At 38.0% G+C, this 15,584-nt stretch overlaps 3 protein-coding genes across 4 annotated transcripts; 2 read left to right on the forward strand and 1 right to left on the reverse strand.

The window, feature by feature from the left end:
• The first annotated feature begins 6,518 nt into the window (after positions 1-6,518).
• LOC149042168 (interferon-induced, double-stranded RNA-activated protein kinase-like) lies at positions 6,519-9,840 on the forward strand. Its single transcript, XM_089212211.1, has one exon. The coding sequence runs from the start codon at positions 6,787-6,789 to the stop codon at positions 8,131-8,133; it is 1,347 nt and encodes a 448-aa protein (XP_089068337.1). The 5' UTR covers positions 6,519-6,786; the 3' UTR covers positions 8,134-9,840.
• Positions 9,841-10,981: 1,141 nt separating this feature from the next.
• On the forward strand, positions 10,982-12,066 carry LOC149042169 (uncharacterized). Its single transcript, XM_089212214.1, has 2 exons — positions 10,982-11,384; positions 11,458-12,066. The coding sequence occupies exons 1-2, from the start codon at positions 11,129-11,131 to the stop codon at positions 11,925-11,927; spliced, it is 726 nt and encodes a 241-aa protein (XP_089068340.1). The 5' UTR covers positions 10,982-11,128; the 3' UTR covers positions 11,928-12,066.
• Positions 12,067-12,379: 313 nt separating this feature from the next.
• On the reverse strand, positions 12,380-14,291 carry LOC149042170 (uncharacterized). Of its 2 annotated transcripts, XM_089212218.1 has the most exons (7): positions 14,147-14,291; positions 13,945-14,022; positions 13,627-13,728; positions 13,456-13,543; positions 12,956-13,030; positions 12,733-12,867; positions 12,380-12,519 (listed from the first exon to the last, which is right to left on the reverse strand). In XM_089212218.1, the coding sequence occupies exons 1-6, from the start codon at positions 14,281-14,283 to the stop codon at positions 12,751-12,753; spliced, it is 597 nt and encodes a 198-aa protein (XP_089068344.1). In that variant the 5' UTR covers positions 14,284-14,291; the 3' UTR covers positions 12,380-12,519; positions 12,733-12,750. The 2 variants fall into 2 exon arrangements, with proteins under 2 accessions (XP_089068344.1, XP_089068343.1); XM_089212217.1 differs by lacking the exon at positions 12,380-12,519 and having other exon boundaries at positions 12,612-12,867.
• Between the last annotated feature and the right edge of the window lie 1,293 nt (positions 14,292-15,584).

Raw genomic sequence — 15,584 nt, forward strand, 5'->3', positions numbered from 1 at the left:
TATCTGCAGAACTACTTGCACGCTATCAGCGTTCATCCGTGAGTGGTTTCTAACGTCAATTAGTGATTGGCCAATCGAATGATATAACTTGGCATCAGGGCTTTCCCAAGATAAAGGCGATCTCAACTAAAACAAGCGTTATCTGAGAAAGACAAAAATACATCTTCGTCTGATGCTTGACTTCACCTAAGTGCTCGACTTGATTATAGGACCTCGTCATCCTGAATATGTTACAGCACATTAAACCGGCCTCTGCATTTGAACACAAAACCTGGCGTCGAATAACGTGCTCATCTTATTTCAAACCTCTCCCTCAAACCGAACAGTTGCCACACTTGAGTCAGCCTTACGAGTGAAGCGAACTTTTTTTTTGTTCGCGGAGGAGCAATTATAGATCAAAGAAGCTTGCTTGTTGGCCATGTCTTCATTTAGACGCTTTTGAAAACATCATCGAAGCTCGAACACCTTACCCAGTCATGATTGCCGAGACCATCAGTTCGGCATGCTTCGCTTTATTGGTGGTTGTTTTCTGCTTTGTGATCAAGATCTACACCATGGTAAAAAGCATCCGACCCACGGAATGAAAGAGTACGTGTGGTGTACGCCAGAGATAATCAGAGAGCTTCACCAGTAGCGAGGGAACCTACAGTTTATTTTCCTCAAGCTGAGAGAGGTGCAGGACAACATGGTACATGTAATAATACAACATACAGTGGATCGCAAGCGAGACGGCGACAGCCGCAAATGCACGACGAGCGTTTCAGGTGACAAACTAAGCAAAATATCCCGCATGTTTTAGTATAACTCAAAATTATTATTATTTCTTTTTGTCTTCACTGCCTTCAATCATTTAAGATCTACATTGTCATTTGTTGTCTTTTTTGACCTGATGTGATATTGTGTTCATCATATTCATGATCACGGAAGTTTCCGTCTCGAATTCATCACATGCAATTGAAGAGCACTGGACTAGTAACGAGATACTGAGTCAAGCTTTTTTTCATAAATTGTTGGCTAGTTAACAATTATTCGCCGAAGTGGAGGTGGCAAGTGGTGAACATTTACCGAGCCGTGAAGCAGCGAGGAAAACAGATTATTTTAACTCGTTATTCCTATAACGATTACACAATATTTTCGAGCGCAAGTCACGCGTGTTCAGAAGTGAACAGCAAAGGTATTCGAAATTTGAGGAGCCAGGCACAGTGTGCCTCCAACGCTATCCACTGCTAACTAAACATTCATTTCTTTTTAATAGCTTTCTACATTTTAATCGAGTTCCTGCGATGAGCTGACTACACCGAGGGAAAGCGAATGCCATTGTATGAATGGACAATAGGAACATTTTTTTAAATGCAATAGCGTTTTGTTCTTTTTCAACTCTGGGTTACATTGTGGTCATATACTCTACTTTGAAAGCTGAAAATTTTAATAGCCAATCATATATTTGTAATAAAAAAGTCTGTGTCAAAATAAATAAAATGCCAAGAAAGTAATAACTTATTGCCGAGGTTTTATTTAGTTAGTGCTACTTGTTGTAATTTTTTTTGTTTTTTAAGGTCATGGCCAAAATATTAACCTTAAGCAACTTAAAATTTAGCTAATTTTTAGAAATCTCAAGAGTTACTATTATTCCCATTTCCTTTAAGAGAAGATTTTTTTTAGTTCAAATAGAAAAACTCGAGCAATTCGCCGAGATAAAATAGTTGATTATTTGAAATACATTTACCAGGCCTTTCTGAATCTTTTATTTGATTGATGAGCAAAAACTGCTAGCTTGTTGGCACATGAAGCATGACGGTTCAGTTATTTTTTCTATTTTTAGAATATCTGTGTTGGACTTTTGTTTCCACTGTCACTATGGAAAAAAATAAAAAGCGCCTTATTCCGGTGAGCAGCAAAATGTTTGAATACGCAATTTTGCGGTTTGCTTCCCTAATCTATTTGTGAAAACAGTCCACCTTCACACACGCCATTTCCGGCCGATGGCGTGACTTGGAAAGGGACTGAAACACATATATGTTTTTATATCCATAATGGGCACGGAAAATATAGGTAAAAATATTTAACATTACGAAATGAAACCCCTGATGTAAACTCGTCAGAATTGATTGTTTGGTAAGTTAAAATTGAAATTGAAAATTTTATATTGATAATTGCGCAATATAAGTCAATAAATAATTACTAAATTATTAAACTTCCTGTAGAGTAGCATTTTAGCAAAGTGTTTACTTATGTTCAGATATTTAACTGTTTGTCTGTACGTCTATGAGACCAAAGAGCAGTATCTGCAGAACTGCTGCACTCCCACCACTCCCTTAAATCAACGTTAACCCTGACTTTGTGTATGTTTACATTTACGACACGTTTACTTATCTATCACAGTATCTACCTCATTATTGGGTCGATATACGAAATAATTGCCAAAATGTCAAGCTGATGTTGTTTCACCCCGATGAATACTTTGCCTGTCTTTTCTGTTGAGAACAACGACCTTTATTCAGGGAAAGTCCCAGCGCCTAGTTCTGGGGCATTCGATTGGCCAACACTGATTGAAATCACCACCACCCACGGATTGATGCTAATAGTTCGCTATCAATTACCGTAGGTGGGGGTGAATTGAAAAATCTCTCTCAAGCTGAACGGTTGTCACACTTGAATCACCCTTGCGAGTAGAGCGAGTTTTTTTTGTTTGCGGAGGAGCTGTTAAAGATCAAGGAAGTTTGCTTGTTGGCCATATCTTCATTTAGACGCTTTTGAAAACATCATCGAAGCTCGAACACCTTACCCAGTCATGATTGCGGAGACCATCAGCTTGGCTTGCTTCGCTTTAATGTTGGTTGTTTTCTGCTTTGTGATCAAGATCTAGCTATACCATAGTAAAAAATATCCGACCCTCACGGAGTGAAAGAGTACTTGTGGTGTACGCCAGAGATAACGAGAGACCCTTATCAGCAGAGAGGGAACTCACAGTTTATTTTCCTCAAGCTGAGAGAGGTGCAGGGCAACGTGGTACATGTAATAATACAGCATACAGCGGATCACAAGCGATACGACGACAGCCGCAAATGCACGACGAGCGTTTTGGGTGACAAAGTAAGCAAAAAATGTCCCGTATGTTTCAGTACAACTCGAAAACCATTTTTTTTTATCTTTACAGCCTTCAACCATTCAAGCTGTATATTATATTTTTTGTCTTTCTTGACTTGATGTGATATTGTTTTAACCAAATTTACAGGAGTTTCCGTCTCATATTCATCACAGGCAGTTGAAGAGCACTGGATTAAAAACGAGTTCCCGAGTCAAGCTCTTTTTTTTTGTAAATTGTTGGCTATTTAACAAATATTTGCCGAAGGAGGCATGCGGTGAACATGGGAAAACAATAGCATTAGCAACGACTCAAGGTCTTAACATATTGGCTGAACAGGCAGTGACAAAGAATGTAAAATATTTTCCTATTGGTATGTTAGCACGTGGGCCGCTATGGCGTTAATTGAGTCTTGTTGTTTCGTGTATTTAAGGTTTGACATCTGTAATGTATTCATCTCAGCTCTCGAACGTTTCTAGTTATACGTTAAATTTTATCTTGCATGTAATTAAGCTGTTTTACTTTTAACCCCCAGAGGTTGATGCGTCTGCATTTGGATGGGGACTACATTCCCATTTTTCCCATTGGGTTTTTTGGGTTTTCGTATCAGGCGGCGGCACAAAAACGTTTTAGCCCGATACTAACTTTTTTTAAATGCAATAGCACTTTGTTCTTTTTAATTCTAGGTTACATTGTGGTCATGTAGTGTCAGACTTCTGTTTCCAGGGTCACATTGGAACAAAATAAAAAGCGAGTTATTCTAGTCGGCAGACTCATATGATGAGGTCCTTGATTCCCAGACATCGATTTGTCTGTGTCGTTTAATACGACTTAGGACTGATACAGCTAAATCAGGAAGATGTAGTTGTGAGGGAAATGATTCGTAAATATTGAAAAAGGTAGAGAGTTTTTTCAGGTAGCTCTTTAAAGGAGAAAGATTTCTATATCAACCGCTTTCCACCCTCGTGTATTTGCTACTTCGTAAAGTTTCCGGCAGATTATTCTCGGCTTAGCTGTGGCAGCTGATCGATTTACAAAAAGGTGTTTATAACCTTAAAATGACGAGGTTAAGCAGTATTTGCAAGATGTGAACATTTGTACTAAATTAGGCCATATACTATTTCAGCAAAATCATAGAGCACGGAATTTTGAGGTTCCCTTCCCTAATCTATTTGAAAAAACAGTCCAACCTCCAAACGCGCCATTTCCGGCCGATGGCCGGAACGCAGATAACTTTTTATTTGCATAATGGACACGGAAAATATAGTTATAGGTTGCGAAATGGCACCACTGATATAAACTCGAAATACAAACACTTGAAAATTTATATTGATAATTGCGCAATATAAGTCAATAAATAATTACTACATTATTAAAAACTACAAACTTCTTCTCATTTTTCCTTGGGTGGCGTGAGACCTCAATCAGTGGTTGATCAATCGAATGATAGAACTAGGCGCGGGGCTTTCCCGGAATGAAGGTCATTGATCTCAACAGAAAAGACATGCAACATGTTTATTGACTTTCTAGAAGAATTCTCTTTAACTAAACCCACCCACATGAATTGAATATAACACTATGATGTTTACTTAGCGCCTATCAGTTGCTACACTTAAATCGGTCTTGCGGGTGGAGCGCAGTGTTTTTCATTTGCGGAGGAGCAATTATAGACCAAAGAAGCTTGCTTGTTGGCCATATCGTCATTTAGACGCTTTTAAAAACATCAACGACGCCGAGAGCCTTCCCCAGTCATGATTGCTGAGACTATCAGTTCGGCTTGCTTCGTTTTACTGGTGGTTGTTTTCTGCTATATGATCAAGATCTACACCGTGGTAAAAAACATTCGACCCTCACGGAATGAAAGAGCACGCGGGGTGTACGTCAGAGATAATCAGAGAGGCTTACCAGTACAGAGGGACCTTACAGTTTATTTTCCTCAAGCAGAGAGAGATACAAGACAACGTGGTACATGTAATAATCCAACATACAGCAGATCACAAGCGAGACGGCGACAGCCACAAATACACGACGAGCGCTTTGGGTGACAAAGTAACACAAACTTCCCCTATGTTTCAGTCTTTTGCCTTCACCGCCTTCAAACATTCAAGCTGTATATCATCATTTGTTTCTTTCTTGACTTGATATGATATTGTGTTAACCATATTCACGGAAGTTTCCGTAGCGAATTCCTCACATGCAATTGAAAAGTACTGAAATAGAAACGAGTTCCCGAGCCGGGTTCCTATACGATGAACTGACTACATCAAGGGGTAATAAATGCCAGTGTATGGATAGAAGATTGTTTATTTGAATGCATTAGGCTTTGTTCTTTTTTCTATTCTAGGTTATATTGTGCTATATACTCTACTTTGAAAACTGTATTTTTAATAGCCAATTATATATTTGTAAAAAATATATATAAAAAATAGTCTGTGTCCAAATAAATAAAATGCCAAGAAAGTAGAAATTATTGCCGAGGTTAGTTTTTCAACGCTGCTTGTTGTAATTTAACTTCCCTCGCTGGCAGTTTTTTGTTCGTTTGTTTTTAAAGCAACTTTCGATTAAAATAAACACTTGAATGCAACTGGCCCGTGACATCGTGGCTCCTGTCAATTTAGTTCACGCGCGTTTCAATTTGTATTCAAAAAAAAAAATTCCGGCTTTGGCTTAAACTCGGTATGTTTACTTGGGGTTTTGCGCCTTGACCGGCCTGTCAATTTGAATCTGCCCTAATTTAATATGCTTAAATAAATAATAAACAATGACTGTATTGGATGACACATTTACCGGTAGAACCAGTAGTTCACATTGTAGTCCACTGTTTATGATCCTTTTGCCAACGATGTAGGAAATTTGAGACCCGGAGGTATGTTAAAGCACATTCGCATGATGTTTTTGTTTTCTACATTGTAATGAGACTATTTTGGATGAGGACAGAAATCGAGGAAGTTAGGAAGATGGCACACGCGTTCTTTCGGTCACGGGGTGAAGATTCGCTGATACAGCTATTAATAGATCTGCAATATGAACCCTGTCATCGTGAAATCTGCACCACGACAAATTAATTGATTTCTGCTTTGTCAAATCGAAATATTAATTACCTCACAAAAAGCGAAAGGAATGGAAATCCATCGGTAAAATCTTAAGAACAAAAACAACTTCCTTCGTCATTTGCAAGGTCGCTTTCTGTTTATCCACACCTTATGGAGTTTTGTATCAAATGTCCCCAGAAGTGACAGCAGTTGTCGCACAAACTGCAGTTTATTAATTTCTATTGCCCCAGCGACTCCCATTTTTTTTTCTTGCCTTTACCGCCTTCAAACATTCAAGCTGTATATCATCATTTGTTTTCTTTCTTGACTTGATATGATATTGTGTTAACCATATTCACGGAAGTTTCCGTAGCGAATTCCTCACATGCAATTGAAACATGAGGGGACGCAAATCGTCTGTACTGTAAGTATCCCGGAGAGTCCCATACATTTTCTTAGACTTTTAGTCTAAGAAAATGTATGGGACTTTTTGAACGCTCCAGGTAGCTTTCCTGTAAGGTGTCATAATCCTGTTGCTGCTGACATCGATGTGACAGATAATTGCTTTTGCACTGTTTTCTTTGCCGGCTTATACCTATCATCAAGTTTCAATAGGACGGCTATCATTTTTCACAAGAATAATGAAGTTTTTGTAAATTGTGAGATCGGATGCAAGAGCACGTGTTTAACTATTTCCCTCTTCTTGCTTGGGAATGCATTAGTAAAATGCCGGCGGACCTTGAAGCCTCCAATAAGCTGGAAATACCAAATAAACGGGAAGTGAAATCGCGAAAAAATACTCCCGAGGAGAAACGAAAACAAAATAGAGAATGGAGAAAGCGAAAGCGAAAGCGACAGCAGAAGAATGCGAGTAATCTGGCTCTGCTCGCTAATACTGAAGTTCTGCTGAGAATCAATGATGGACCAAATGTGGCTGAGACGAGCTTGGTAGATAAGAAATCGTTTTCTCCAAATCTGGATACAGAACAGGTAGGCAACGAAAGCGGACTTATCGTGCTTGAGGCTAATTCTAAAGAAGAAATGGTAAGTAATGCGAAGAGACCACGATTAACAACCCTCTTGGATGTACATTGTTCAAGATCTGCAACAATGCTTCGGATGGCGCTTGGAGACGACGCAAGACGCAAGCCGACTCAACATTCAAGGTCATTTTTGGCACAGACAACGTTTCAACGCATTGTTAGTCAGAAAAATATCCATTTTAAGAGTATGTCAGATAAAGAATTCAAATGCAACTTTAAAGAATTGATTCCGGAACATTTGGAGTATCTAACCCAACATTCCGTTGGTAGTGGAAGTTTTGGCCAATGCTTCAAAGCAAGTTACCGCGGGATCGCCGTTATTGTGAAGCAAATGACACACAATGACAACGCCGGAGAACAGGACAGGGCAAAGAAAAACCTTCTTCATGAAGCAGGGGTTATAACTGCATTGGGGGATCATGCCAACCTCCCAATGTTGTTTGGAGTAGTTACAAAGAGCTTGCCCCTATGCCTTGTTCTACAGTTCCATGGCATCAACCAAGAAAGCACTACTCTTCATCAGGCAGCAAGCAAAAACCTGCTTAATTCAACAGATTGTATTTCACTGTTTATAGAGATAGCTTCCACCTTGAGCTATGTTCATTCAAAAGGCTACCTTCATAATGACGTAAAAGCTAACAATGTAGTATTGGAAAGAAAGTCCGACTCTGCGAAATACGACCCGATTCTTATTGATTTCGGTAAAAGCACCAAGCTGGGGTTGCCATCCTCAAAACGAAGTTCGTCCTGCTCTTCAAGAAAGATCTATTTAGCCCCAGAAGTCCAAAAAGAAAGACGTTACAGCATTTCTAGTGACATTTACTCTTTAGGAAGAATGCTGAAGGCTGTGTCGTGTTTAATAGGTTTTTATGAGAAGGTGCGGGTGCTTGTGAAAAAAGCCACTGACCAAAACCCGGGTGATAGGCCTACTGTTGAAGAATTTTTGCAACAAATCTCTACAATTATACCATAGGTATTTCGCTAGTTCTTTTTCCCATGCCATGTGTTCGGAACAACATATTCATGATAAGTGATGCGGAAACGCTCGATTTTTTTCGACAGAAAGCCACCACAGAAACTGTAACAAAATAAACTGAAATCCTTGGTTTCTTTCTTTCTAAATTTAAATTAATGTTCTATTTAGCATTTAAGAGGCAGTAGAATGGCAAGTGAATGTTTCTTTTTATAAACAAAGCAGTTGAGTAAGTCGAGTTGTTTGCTGAACTGTTTTCACTGTGGTGTTTCCACGATACATTGAAATTCGCGTTTCGTTGGTTAACAAAATCATAATTTTAAATATACTTTACAGTAAGAATTATGTGAAAAGATAGAGGGGCCGCAGCCAGGATAAAACATCTTGTAAAATTTAAAAAACGATCTCTGGCTAAAACTTTTAAAAATACAGTTACAGTTACAGTTCATCCGTCCCTCCTAAAATCTGGAAACGTTATGTTGATGATAGCTTCTGCATTATCAAAAAAGACAATGTGCGAGCTTTCCATGACACATTAAATTCAATTGACGCCAACATCTCTTTCACCATCGAAATTGAAAGTGACAATAAGATCTCATTTCTCGACACTTTGGTCACCCGTAGAAATGGCACCATCGCTGTAGATGTTTACAGAAAACCTACGCACACGGACAGATATCTAGACTACAATTCTCACCATGATAATAAACACAAGGCCAGCACAGCAGCAACCCTTCTACACAGAGCCCTAAAGCTACCCAACTCCTCCGAAGGAAAAGAACGAGAACTAAATCGAGTTTATTCAGCACTTAAGTCTAATGGTTATCCATCGATTTTCATTAAAAACATCCAGACCAAAAAAACCCGACGCTCAACAGTGTTGTCCCCGGAGGAACTTGTTGGCACATTTTTCAAGATGGTCGAGGCGTCCGAATCACGCAAGTTGTTCGCCTCTCTTCTATACATTAAAGGCGTAACAGAACCTCTGACTCGTGTCCTCAAAAAACACGACATCACAGTGGTGAACAAACCACTTATCACCCTCCAACAACAGTTCCCGGCCCCAAAATTTCGACCATTATTGGAATCTCAAACAAATGTTGTTTATAAAATTCCTTGTGGTGACTGTTCATGGTGTTATATTGGTGAGACTGGCAGGGCCTTCAACACAAGAAAGAAAGAACACCTCAGAAATGTGAAAACCGCGGCAAAAGGCTCAAGAATTTCCAATCACGTCTGGGCCAATACTCACGCAATAGACTTTGATAATGCATCTATTATTGACAAAGGCAGTTTTAGAACAAGAAAAACACTAGAAGCGTGGCATTCCAAGTTAACTCCCAATGCGGACAACAATTCCTGTCCTTTGCCCGGACAATACAACATTCTTTTTAACAAACATTCTTAGTTATTAGCATTTTTAATTTCCTACTTTATACTTCACACCTAGTATTTTTAACAAACATTCTTAGTTATTAGCATTTTTAATTTCCTACTTTGTACTTCACACCTAGTATTTCTTACCTTTTTATCATTTTACCCGTTGAAGGCTGTAGCGCAAACAGCCGAAAGCTCGTATTTTTAAAAGTTTTAGCCAGAGATCGTTTTTTAAATTTTACAAGTAAGAATTATATTTTTGACCGACAACCAATAGCATTCTTTTTTTTATGAAACGATAATAAAGGTTCTTCTCTTATGGCTTCAAAACGGCCTGTCTCTTTTGAAGTGAGTTGTTCGTTTGTCTCGATTCCCTAACCGATGAACCTTCTCAGTTTTCGATCCTGCAAACTTTATCAGAGCATGATGATTCAGCGAAAGGAACATTTCCAACCTGGGTTTCATCAAAAGACGAAGAAGGACATTCTACTTGCAGTTGTGGTTTCCTTACGGTAACCTCCTCTTGACTTTCGTTTTGATCAGCTCTCGTTGTTTCCTCACGGTCACTGATTTCAGTTTTCCGCTTAACTGCAACAGTCTTCTGGAATTTTCTGTTGAACTTCTTCCTTTGTTTTCGTACCTTTGTTCTTCTGCGCTTTTCTTCAATTGAATGTTTTCTGAACCTCGGCATCATGCAAAATTACTTGCTTGCTCCAGCCCTGAGAGATCGTTCTTCGCTTAAGAAGGTTTAATCCGTAATCACTGACACGCGTAATTATCGCACGTTTGTATGCAAAGACTTCCTTTTGTCTTTTGAAGTAGAATTAGCATAGCCTAAACCACTGATGCGTTCAACTTTTGAAAAGCCTCTTCTCGAATCCCTTTTTGTATTTGTTCACAAAGTGTAACATATAAAGTCTGTAGTACTTTGCATTCTTTCGAAACTCAGTTGATTATCTTGAAAATTGAAGTTGCTGGCTCACATACATTCGGATGAAGTGATACTTCTCCCACATCTAACGCTGTATTATTTCCTTTGTTTTACTGAGGACGTTACTAATTTTCTTTGTTTCAATTATAACATTAAAGTGAGACTTATTCTTCAGTTTCAGTCATTGGCCAAGTGCGCAATTTCGACTAAAACTCAAGACAGTAAGTAACTGCCGTTTGCAATTTGAAGTTCTCGACATCACGCAAAATTACTTGGTCGCTCCAAAGAAAAATCCTTCAGTTCGCTTAAGGCTCTAATCCGTGACTGACACGCGTAATTATCACACATTTGTATCCAAAGAGTTTCTTTTGTCTTTTCAAAAAGAATTGCATAGCCTCAACTGATGCATTGAAGTTTTGAAAAAAAAAGCCTCTTCTCGAATCTCTCTCTTTTTAATATCTCTCTTTTTTTACAAAGTGCAATATTTTAAGTCTGTAGCAGTTTGCATTCTTTTGTAACTCACAAACATTAATCAAGCGATACTTCCGGCCCATATCTAACAGTTTCAGGACGTTCTTAATTTTCTTTGTTTCAATTATAACATGAAAGTGAGACTTTGAGACATTTTCTTCAGTTTCCGTTATTGGCCAAGTGCACAATTTCGACTCAAACTCACGAGAGTTAGTCATGCCGTTTGCAGTTTTCTGTCGCTTTTGTGGGAAAAAATTCAAAACAGGTGTTTCTCTAAGAAAACACTACGAACTGAAGCATCATGAAGACAGCCTTTTTGAGACAACAAACATATTTGTGGATGAATTTGGCAATCGCTGCGATGAGCCAAAAGCAACTGTGCTTGGAAACGACGCAGAACTTCAAGAATATCTGAAATGGCTATCCGCTTTGGTGGAGAGAATAAACATGTCATTGGTACCTGATCATCCAGGTGAATACTATGGTTTAAATATTTCTCTGTTTTGGAAGCTGTTGTTAACACGGTTCGGTTCATTTCTTGATAGGAAAGTGGTGTCATATCGACTGTTTTCAAGTACCCGAGCGGTATTTTCGTCACATTTTGCATCGGTTGGAAAGTCCGAGGCTTGATAGTGTTCGCGATGTTTCACACCGCCGCCAGCCTATTTTTAAAAGAACGGCAAGACGATTGTCGTACAAAATATTTGAGGAGCAAACGTTCAAAAGGATTCTAGAAGAGCAGGACTCTTTGCTGTTTAAGTCCCATGCATTGTTCAGTAACCAGGACGAAGTTCCTGATATTTCAAATATGGAAGCTGAGGCGGCTCTTGAATTTGCCAAAGCAAGGGCAAAAAAACCAGTACCACGACCAACGAGTCGATCGTCAATGGAAATTAGCACGGGGGAGGGCCGTTCCACTCGAGAAGTTGAGTTAATTTGGTGGCCAAGCTTATACTCGAGATCGCTTTATGGGAAACTGACTCTGCGTTTCTATGTCAAAAAAACTTCAATTTAGAAGTTCAACAATTTCATTTTTTGTTCCTGTTAACGCTTAAACTTTTACACTTTAAAGAACTATAAATACATCATTTACAATTAGGTCCACAAGAAACTACTTATAATTAATTATGTTGAGTATTTCCGGATGAATAAGATAGGACTTAATAAAAGTGGTTTCACTTTTGTGATCTTTCGTGTAAATCGACCCCAACTATTCAGTAAAAAGAAACACAAAGAATGATTTCATTTTTTTTTCTTTTTCTTTATTTCTTTTTGGAATCTCAACTCAAATGGCATTAAAACAATGACGGAGGGACATACATACAATCAAGCATTTAGCTTATGTAGCTGGCCGGATGTAATACGCACGTGGAATTCATACGATCGGCGAACCCTAAACATTTTTCTCGCGGCTTCAATGGAAAAACTTTAGCGCACGTTTATTCCGATACCTGCGCAGACTATCATGCCCCAACAGCATCTGCTTTTAAAACAAAACCCACGATATGTCGATAATCAGGTTACGTAGAATGAGAATTATAATTTGAAAGTCAAGCCTCGTTGTTAAGCGCAACTTTTGGGTGTAATATTGAGACAAAAACCATAGCAGCAGAAAACGTTTTGTCAGACTTGGGCCAGGGATATGTTACGAAGGGGTTATCACCCTTACCGTTACCAACTCATTGTTCACCTGGGAACCTTACGACAAATAAAGCCTTTTGTTCAATGCGTTCACCACCGTTTTTTTATGAATGGAAAATAATAGATTTCAACTAATCATTCTTTACATGCGTCATGGCAACTGAACATAAGATGACGATAACAGTAGTTGTAAAGTCTCAAATTCTAGCTCCCATAGCCAAAAGGATGTCTGTGACTCTCTCTCTCAAATGAAATGCTGAAGCTTGGTTATACCACTGGAGAATTTTGTCTGAAAGAAGCTCGCCTACTGGAAACTAAAAGAGAGAAAACAAACAGAGAATCATTGTCTTGCTCAGCTGAGATGGAAATTATGTTTTAAAATGTTTATAACCTTATCCTAACCTTTCGCCTTGAGAATTCTTCGAAGAACAGCATAACAAATACTCCGCAATCATACCCGTTTTCTTGCTGAGGTACCTAAGGGTTCAAGAATGCCGTTATTTATCCATTTGTCTTTTTAAATATTACTATCATAACTACAGTGGTCTCTAAATGTTTCTCACCACTGGAGTTACAGTCTGACAATGGTTATTGGGTTGCTTTAACTGATTTGAGTAGACATGAATTATTCTTTATAGAATTACCAATAAGTTTATATTTAATGCACCAGATATCTATAGTTGGATTTTATTCTGCTAATTCACAGTAAATGACAAAAAGACAAGCTGTATAACCAAACATTCACCACCATCGTAATACTATCCAATTTTTTCAGTACTTCAGTCAGCCTCAGTACAAGATAGTGTTTCCTATCTACATTTAGATACTTTAGCATTAATTTTGCCCTGAAAAATGCAACTTGAAATGACAACCCTTAAGAAGAAGACTAGAGATTTTAATACCTTGGGATAGAGGACAGGCATAGTCTTGGAAGTAAAGTGTGGACTTGGACATTCATTCATTTTAGCCGTCCACTCACATTCTATAAAACTAAAAACAAACAAATGATACAGTTGCTGTACTGCAGGAGGTGTCTGGTGTTTAAAAAAAAATGAAAATAGTATAGTGCATACCTTCTGATAATGTTTGCTTCTTGTTCTCGTGAGGAGGGAGAACAAGTGAAGTTCTTTCTATCTGAGCCATAAACAATGGAGTCAATCATCAGAATTGGAACTCTAAAAAGAAGATTCCACTGCAATATTAATTTTCTCTTCAGTTGGTGTCTTTTCCCAACAAGAATTAGTCAAAATCCTCAACTTCACCATTCAACAAAGTTATTGCTACAACACAAAGCCCTCAATGCATTTTAGATCAAACATCATTAGATGACTTGAGCATACTTTTTTCTATTTTTAGAAAGGCTTAAAGACAATGTTTCTGCTAAAGCTTACACAGCACAGCCATCATCCTTTCTTCTTCTGCTTGTGAGTGTTGGTAGATTATATATCACAGATAGGAACCAATGCCCACTAAAAATAAAACAAACAGTGACACTGTTTATATTATGACAATGGTGTTTGCAGAGAAAAATAGCATAGAGAGAGATAGATATAAAATAAGCAACAATAATAATTATCATGAACTTTTAAATACCTTCTACATACTGGAATGAAAATAAACTTCTTTTTGAAAATGTCCACTCTCCTTGTAAACTTAGATGCTTCGACATATCTTTCATCAGGACTGACAGATGCATAGAGAGGCAAATAATTATTAAAGACCATCAGCATGTACGAGAAACATGTACGAGAAACATGTATAATAATTATAAAAAATAATATTGTCTTTATTAATGTACTTCAAAGAAAACCAACCATATTGGGTACATGTATATCATTAGGATGGTTCAGCTTACCAACAATTACTACAAGAGCTATTTTTTGCAGGACAAGAGATGACACTGCTTTAAGTGTTCCATATTGATTTTCACAGCTATAAAAGAAAAAACAAAAAAAACAATCATAAAGACTGTGGCATAAAGGTGTTAGGTGTTTAACTAGTACATTTACAATACATTCAGTGAACATTTAATAATTGTCATTAACGGCTATTGATTTCTCCCCAGCAAAAGAGCCAAATTCTATACAAAATAGAGCCACAGGAAACAAGTTTAAAAAACAAACCTGAGCCTTCTAAATCAATCATCTCAGTGTGAGTTCCAAAGTCTCGAAGAAACTTGTGCTTCCTCAAGGCATCAACAAAATACTACATACAAAAAACAGAACAAGCAACCACTTTTTTAACTGTACAACAACTGTATATTGCTGTTATAAGGATGTGCCAACATCCATACGAAATTGTACACAGGATATAAGGGTGTCAAACCAACCTGTTACAGCACAATAATTCTTATATAAACACAAGCAACTAAAAGAAGAATCTCTAGGTTATACTGCACTTTTGGGTGTGCCACCTTAAAGTCCAGCCTATTAAATAAGATCATTGAAAGAGTGTAAAAATACAAAAATGCTGGGTTATACTGCACTTTTGGGTGTGCCACCTTAAAGTACAGCTAACTAAATAAGATCATTGAAAGAGTGTAAAAATACAAAAATGCTGGGTTATACTGCACTTTTGGGTGTGCCACCTTAAAGTACAGCCCACTGAATAAGATCATTGAAAGAGTGTAAAAATACAAAAATGCTGGGTTATACTGCACTTTTGGGTGTGCCACCTTAAAGTCCAGCCTACTGAATAAGATCATTGAAGGAGTGTAAAAATACAAAAATGCTGGGCTATACTGCACTTTTGGGTGTGCCACCTTAAAGTACAGCCCACTGAATAAGATCATTGAAAGAGTGTAAAAATACAAAAATGCTGGGTGAAACTGCACTTTTGGGTGTGCCACCTTAAAGTACAGCTAACTAAATAAGATCATTGAAAGAGTGTACAAATACAAAAATGCTGGGTTATACTGCACTTTTGGGTGTGCCACCTTAAAGTACAGCCTACTAAATAAGATCATTGAAAGAGTGTAAAAATACAAAAATGCTGGGTTATACTGCACTTTTGGGTGTGCCACCTTAAAGTC

Source organism: Pocillopora damicornis, chromosome 7, assembly GCF_964200805.1.
Source record: "Pocillopora damicornis chromosome 7, jaPocDami1.2, whole genome shotgun sequence".
In the NCBI taxonomy this organism is placed as follows: domain Eukaryota; kingdom Metazoa; phylum Cnidaria; class Anthozoa; order Scleractinia; family Pocilloporidae; genus Pocillopora; species Pocillopora damicornis.